Source organism: Rhodnius prolixus, unplaced genomic scaffold, assembly GCF_049639745.1.
Source record: "Rhodnius prolixus isolate KJV_2025 unplaced genomic scaffold, Rpr scaffold_8, whole genome shotgun sequence".
In the NCBI taxonomy this organism is placed as follows: Eukaryota; Metazoa; Arthropoda; class Insecta; order Hemiptera; family Reduviidae; genus Rhodnius; species Rhodnius prolixus.
This window is the reverse complement of record NW_027411593.1, coordinates 34,322,576-34,330,548: the sequence shown is the minus strand read 5'-3', so window position 1 is coordinate 34,330,548 and position 7,973 is coordinate 34,322,576. Positions and strand designations below refer to the sequence as shown.

The following is a 7,973-nucleotide window of genomic DNA, read 5'->3' as shown; positions in this document are numbered from 1 at the left end:
AGATTGATTTAGTTAGATAAAACAACGGTGATTGAGCAATATATGATTAATTAAAAAAACTCAGTTCTATGAGATGCTGTAGCACTTCTTACAAATAAAAATTCTATAGGATGAAAAAATAAATGCCAATTTCAGTCATGATATTTATTTATTAAGCCGAGCTAACGACCTAGGGACTAGGTCATCTTCAGGGCTTATTGTATATATGATATTTTTACATGGTTATTGTACATATCCAGACAAGACAGATGTTACACCAACTTAACAATAACCATGTAAAAATATCAAATAGAAATTAAGCCCTGAAGATGGCCTAGTCCCTAGTTCGAAAGCTCGGCACAATAAATAAATATGTCTGAAATTGGCATTTATCTTATTGAAATATTGAATCAGTCATCAAAAAATATTTGTTTTAAGAAAATGTATTTATTTTATTTAAAAAAAAAAAAAATTAGCAACTTCGCTATTCCATTACATAATTTTAGGAAACCTCTTCTCTTCAATTCTCCTTCTTGTTCCAATAACTACATGTATTTTGCTCCTTCTTAAGGAATTCAAGAGACTTGTCTATGAATTAAACTTTTTCAAAGCTTCTTTTAAAAATGCCCTTAAAAATCTTAATTCCTAATAATCTGCATAAGTTACTTATTTTATTTTGCTTATTTTTCTTCAACTTCACATTTTACTTTTATGAAGTTTAACTTTATGTTCTGTTAATTTTTTTTTCATTTTATGAATTTTTGTACTTTGTTTTATTAGTTTATATTGTTTTGATGTTTACATGTTTTATTATTCTTACTTTGTTTTGCCACCTTCATTTTGCCTGTGTTTGTATACAAATAGGCAAATAAGTAAATAAATAAAGATGGTGAAGAGATCAGCTGAGTGGCAGTCAGAGTCAGGTGTATTCACAAGTTGGAAATCCTCAAGTTCCAGTTGATATTTTCTACTCCTACAGCTCATTAGTTTTTCATTATTTCAGTGCTATAAATAATTGCAACAATAAGTCTTAAACGTATACCACTTCGTACTTTTAATCCATCATTTTAGATTAACTACTATTTCATTTTTATTGTTTCAGAGGATATAAAACAGTTTTGGATTCAAGATCAACATTTTCTATCAATATTAGAGAACACGAAATGGTTGCAATTTGTTTCTGCATGTTTAAATAAGGCACTTGCAGCGGCTAAAACTTTATATCGCGATGTTACTGTAGTATTACAAGGTATGTACATTATTAAATTTAAACTAAGCCACATTCTTATTGTTTACTCCATTTTTATAATATGTTTTCAAAACTGACAAAAAAAAAAAGACACTGTTTGATAGAGGCGAGAATATTATCCTTCAGTGACCTCAACTGTAAGAGGCGAGCATGGTTAACAGCTAGCTAATTATGGCTTCCATGGTGTTTTTGCTCATTGTCATCGATATTTTCTGATTGGATCTCCAATTAGAAGAGAATAAAGCTAAAGATTCAAAATAGTTCAGACTGAGGCACTTAAAATTGTTTGTGCTTAAATGTTCGAGTCTGAAACCTGTAAAATGTGATATTACGGTAGTGATAATGAGCTACAGTTTTCTTTTTTGTTGATTCGCTAAACCCAAATAGTTGCAAACGTCGACCATCTCTGCAGGCCATATGTGTAGGGATGAGTGATGAGGTGTTATTAGCCAGCAGGGACACCAAGATCCCTGAAGAGATGGCTATGAGACGTGAACCATCTTTCGGCTACCTTTACTGGTTATTCTGCCAGGAGAAACTCCACTGTGAGGTTATCACACTCTGGGATACTTCCTTTTAGAACTTTCTCTCTCGCTTACACTATTATCTTGGGTTTTTCCATTTCCAGAGTATAGTTTCAGAAGCCTATTACGATTTTTTTTTCTTATTTTGATCGTAGCATGTAGAATTACAAAATCATTACATTTTTTTTTTTATGAAACTAACTAATTGCCGTTCATATTTTTTTGTTGCAGAAGTAGACGGGCGTGATATGTGTTGTGTAATTTCTTGCCTTACTTTGCTGCTAGTTGATGCACATTTCAGAACTGTGCATGGTTTTCAATCGTTAGTACAAAGAGAATGGGTTATAATGGGTCATCCATTTTGTACGAGATTAGCTCATGTTTATTCAACTGAATCGAACAAGGTAAATTTATATTTCTCTATTTATTTTCGCCTTAAATAAATAAATATTTAAAAGTAAACTTTTTTGTGTAAAGGTATTAAATTTTGAAAATGGCGATAATTTGTAAATTTAAATGCTTTTGAATTGAATACACCTAATATTGCCAGAAGCTTTTAAAAATGGTTAAAATTTTACAAAACCTAAGTAAAGCAACATTTCTGAGTAGTAGAATTTTTACAAAATTATTTAAAATAAGTAAATATTGATTTATTTTATTTTTTCAGTCACCAGTATTTCTCCTTTTTCTGGATTGTGTGTGGCAGCTACTTCAACAGTTTCCAACATATTTTCAGTTTACTGAAACCTATCTTACAATGTTGTGGGAATCCGCTCTAGTATCTACTTTTGATACTTTTCTCTTTGATTGTGAACGAGATCGTGTGATTGCTTCTACAGTATGTATTAAAAAATTGAACTTTTTCTACAGATATTTGTAACTTATTAGTTGTTAAGAAACAGTTAAATTTTTGCAAAATCAAGGAGAAACCTACCTTTAGAAGTTACTTTTTCTTGCCCTTGTCAGTGACAGCCGTCATATACTTCGTAACATTTAAATTTTATTTAGGTACATATTTGATTTATTGAGGGACAATGGCAAAATTTTTTGCGAACTAAAAATATTCAAAATATTTGTTTCCTTAGTTAGTGATAAATTTATAGGATGTCTTGATGCTCTACTATTCATTTGCTGATGAATGAAATCATGAAACAAATGACCAAATAATAATAATAATAATAATAATAATAATAATAATAATAATAATAATAAGGGAAGGGATTAGCTATGAGGTTAGCATACTGGACTCCCACGCGGAGGTCCCGGGTTCGAATCCAGCAGCTGACCCTTAGATTTTCTCTTCCTAGGAGCTTCTTACAGCTCACTGTCCGGTGATGGACAGTGTTGTCTGTAACGAGAGAACACTGTCCGGAGGCCGGCAGTGCACTGGAAAAAGCTCCGGGCGCTAATGACCTCAGCTGTTGATGCGCCAAAAAAAAAAAAAAAAAAAAAAAAAAAAAAAAAAAAAAAAAAAAAAAAAAATAATAATAATAATAATAATACTAGGGGGAAGGGATTAGCTATGAGGTTAGCATACTGGACTCCCACGCGGAGGTCCCGGGTTCGAATCCAGCAGCTGACCCTTAGATTTTCTCTTCCTAGGAGCTTCTTACAGCTCACTGTCCGGTGATGGACAGTGTTGTCTGTAACGAGAGAACACTGTCCGGAGGCCGGCAGTGCACTGGAAAAAGCTCCGGGCGCTAATGACCTCAGCTGTTGATGCGCCAAAAAAAAAAAAAAAAAAAAAAAATAATAATACTAAATGAAATCTTCATTTTTTGTGTAAATATATTTAAAGTAAGAAATATTTTAAGTTAATTTTTTTAAATCTTATTATTTTGAAAGAGCCGAGCTTTAATTTATTGTCATTTTGTACAGTTATTTCATTTATATATATGTTTGTAATTTTTTCTTCGTTTTTACTGTTTTTTTTATTTTTATTTGTTTTAAGTGATCAAGCAATCTCTTTATTTTGTATTATCTGTATGGAGTTCAGGTCAACTCACTCTCTGTATACCTTTGAGGTTGTAACAGAAAATAAATAATAATAATAATAATAATAATAATAATAATAATAATAATGTAGGGTAGAAGATCAAAAGAAGTTGTATACTAAGTTCTTTTTCAGACAGAAAGATGGTCCCTCCCTATAAAATACTGCAATGAATATAAATTCTTCTACGTATATTTACATACAATAGTCTTGTGAAGGGAAGGGATTAGCTATGAGGTTAGCATACTGGACTCCCACGCGGAGGTCCCGGGTTCGAATCCAGCAGCTGACCCTTAGATTTTCTCTTCCTAGGAGCTTCTTACAGCTCACTGTCCGGTGATGGACAGTGTTGTCTGTAACGAGAGAACACTGTCCGGAGGCCGGCAGTGCACTGGAAAAAGCTCCGGGCGCTAATAACCTCAGCTGTTGATGTGCCAAAAAAAAAAAATAAATAAATAGTCTTGAGGTTTTAAAGTGACAGAATACGTAATTTAACTGATGTTTTCACTTAAGCATCGAACCTGTCACAAAGTATACTGACTAAATGAAGAATATTCCACCTTTAGGATATCAAGAAATTAGGTTTTTTTACTAATATTTCCTTTTTCTTTGCAGGACCCAAATAATCCTTTAATATTGCGTAGTGTTTGGGAAGAATTATTGACTGGTAAAGATGCTCCAATTTTCTTCAATCCACTTTATAATCCTGTAACATCTACTACTTCACCATCTTCAATCAATTTTCTAAGAGTTAGACCATCTTTACCAAATCTACAAATATGGCAACAGTGTTATTTCAGACATATTCCTCTTCTGGAAATAAGAGGCGGTGGAAATCCACAGGTAAAAAATAAAAACTAAAAAAATTATAGAATTTATTATCTTGTGAAGTTGTTGAAGATGCCTTTTCACTTTTATATAAATTTCAGGTTGATTTGATGAGCAGACTACTGGTCGCACAAGTGGAAAACGAAGGAGAATGCCCAGTAGATTCAGTAATCGGTTTAGATTCTTTGTCAAAAATTGGATCATTTTTTCCATTCACTAATAGCACGGGTGGCACATCACCAGTTGGCCCTCCTGCCGCACTTTTAGTCAGTTCGCTGTCTCTGAACACTAGCTTTCATTCTACAGAAATAATGTTGGATTCACAATCAATTCTCAACGTACCGGACTAAAATCTTTGAACAAATATTTAAAAAGAACAAGAAAATAGTACAAGTTTTTCAGGATAATGAGATTATTCATCAGTAAAAAATAAATTTCATACCTTTTTTTTGGATAATGGTAGAATTTCTAAAAAGCGTAGTCCAGTTGTTGTATATTAATATTTCTTTACTTTATTATATCTTCAAAGTTGGTCAGTTTCCCAAAATGATAATTCAATAACAACAAATCTGGGAATAATTTTTATGAAAGCGACCTTCGCCTTCCAATCATGCTTATTCACCTCTCTATAATTTGTTAAATTTAACATTTCATTATTGATTGAAAAGAATAGTCGAAAGAATTTGGTACTAAAAAGCTATTTTGTTCAATACGTTTAATAGATTGGGATCAAGTGTGCACTTTATATTTCAATTTCTTCTGCAGCTATTTTTATAAAAATTTAATTTATTTTATGGTACAACTAATTTAGAAGTAAGTAATACTTTTGAAGATTTTAAAAATAATAAGTAAAAGCATTTAGTGTAAGAAGCCCAATTTATTGTCTTGCCTTGTTATTATATATTTAAATTTATTTATTATATACAGAGTTGTATTTCACAATAACCTTCCAGTTGGCTTTACTAAATTCGTTCCTATTCTCTGATCAGGAACTCCTCTGCCACATTTTCGCATGGTGTTTTATTTTTTTATCTTTTTCATGTTTTCATCGCTGCATAAATTTTTAAGGAGTTTCCTTCCTAACTTCAAGTTCTTTTAATATTTCAGTTCCAGATTCTCTCTTTGTGGATTATCTGAAATGAAGGTTTAATTGCTACAAAGTTCGAAAAAATCTGTTTAAATGAAAATTAAAGATCGTATCCCTCGATCAAGACGTTTTGAAAATTTGATTATTGGTTTTGTAGCAATAGTCCTTTTCGGAAAATCTAAATCTTTTCTCCAGCATGAATTTTGGTAAAAAAAAAATAAATAAATAAAGAAATGCCCATTTTTCAGAAAGGTTTTGAGCCCCATTACCGATCACTAGGGTACGTTCACAACGGAGCTGTGAGCATAGATGATAGCGGAGATGATAGCAGTGATGCATCAGCGCTTATAGAATAACCTAGTACATTCTTATGTGAGCGTGCACAACGAAGCTTCGACTAGTGACTCATACTCGCTGGTATAAACGAGCATAGATGATAGAATTGAATTTTTCATTTTTCTGCTAGCTGAACTCCAGTATCGGAGCTTCAAAATAGAGGTAGAAAAATTAATTAGTGCTGTCTTTACTCATTATTTTTGGTTATTATTTTATTATTTACTTTTAAACAATATTTTGTTTTTTAAATCGTGCTTACATTTATTTTTATGTGTATTTATTTGTTTTTCCTCAATATAACCTTACCTCAGAGTTAAAACTAGTTTTTCTTCTATAGTTATAGGATTTCCATGACAATTTTTCCTACGTTTTCTTAATTTTGACCTTATTTTTTCTAAAATTTAATCAAATGTGGTTGGACCCATCCTCACATATTCAAAAAAACGATCCGGATAATTTCTAAGTTCCTTATATAAATAGTGAAATTCGCCCAAAGTACTTCGTTTTTTTATTTATGGTATGTACATGATATTTTCTACATCTTTTTTTTTTTTAAATATACCATTTCGTTGCTGGTGAACATAAAAACTCTTCTTCACTACTCGACATGTTGCATGTATCACAGCTCCGTTGTGCACACTAATCAGCGATTATATTTTACTCTATCAGTTATCATCTCTGCTATCATCTATACTCACAGCTCCGTTGTAAACGTACCCTTAGGCTAGTGGTCGGCATACTCAACAGTGCTAAATATCAACAGCAGAAAGATTGAAATTTTTTTTAAGAGCTAATTTTTTTAAACTTTTTAAGTAGGTACATTGCTATTAACTTAATTAGGATACGGCTAAGCTGGCCTTTTCATCTGATTGAAGTTCTTCCTTTGAGGTCGACCCCTTCGAACTGCCCCAACCACACTCGTCTTGTACACTTAATACATCCATCGCCTTTCGTTCATCCATTTCTCTCCATCTCAACATAGCTTTCTCAAACAACAATTGGCAGCGAATCCTAAGAAAAAAACTTACCATGGTATGGATAGAGAGCTTGTGATTGTAAATTGCTAATCTTGCTAATTTTGAATCACAGTAACATTTATCAAGCAATTACATGTACCAAGACATGTGTTATGTGTTGAGTACACAATATTTCAGGGAACGATTTGTCAAATTCTAATGTCTTCTTCTGAAGTCTCTATTCTGTAAACGATCTTTTTTTTTGAAACCTTACTAGTTTTTCACCAGTACTACCAGCATTTTTTCGTCCTAAAGATAAATAAAATATTCATGAATGGCTAGAGGAGCAATGTTTGTGTTTACTGGGAGGATATTCCATTAAATAAATTATTAAACTTACTGTTTAATAAATTGGTCTAATATTCTACATTTATGTTTGTATAGGTAAGGTGCTCGGTATTGTTTTTGACATTCATTAATTTATTATATATACCCTTATTTATTTTTGTAAATAACTTGATTGACTTTAGTTATATTAAGAAGTTGAAAAACCTTTCAGTGGCAAATAAAGCTCATTAATGTTATGCAGATAATATGTAATACAACATTGAATTACCAAGGAAATGTTTAGAACTTTTAGGAATTAGTTTCTATTATTACATATCCAATAAACTCATAACTTGTGATGTGCTGCAAAAAACCAATTTATATATATGTTATTCAACTTTGTGATTCACATTTTTTGATAAATAGTTTTTCATAGGTAAAACAATCCGTTAAATGTATTTTTGTAAAAGCTAATTATGGAATGGGGGGGATTGTGGGCAATACAGAAACCAAATATATTTGTTAAATTGTGAAAAAAAAGAACTTTTAAAAAATTATTTCTTGAAAGCATATTATTTAAACTTCCGTTATGTTAGTTGTCTGTGATAATAATCATTTGTCATGTTCAGTACCTTTGATAAAAAATTAATAAAAATAAAGTTATGGAAACACCTGGCTGGGTGTTTATAAAAAA

The 7,973-nt window shown here is 31.5% G+C and overlaps 1 protein-coding gene across 2 annotated transcripts in view; it reads left to right on the top strand.

Annotated features, from left to right (window-relative positions):
• LOC141451282 (myotubularin-related protein 10-B) overlaps positions 1-5,882 on the top strand; it is a 30,264-nt gene extending 24,382 nt beyond the window's left edge. For both annotated transcript variants that reach the window (XM_074122551.1, XM_074122550.1), the window contains exons 9-13: positions 1,082-1,228; positions 1,984-2,156; positions 2,420-2,590; positions 4,361-4,588; positions 4,675-5,882. In XM_074122551.1, coding sequence (XP_073978652.1) covers positions 1,082-1,228; positions 1,984-2,156; positions 2,420-2,590; positions 4,361-4,588; positions 4,675-4,923 — 968 coding nt within the window. In that variant the 3' untranslated portion in view covers positions 4,924-5,882. The remainder of the gene's footprint in view (positions 1-1,081; positions 1,229-1,983; positions 2,157-2,419; positions 2,591-4,360; positions 4,589-4,674) is intronic.
• Positions 5,883-7,973: the final 2,091 nt, after the last annotated feature.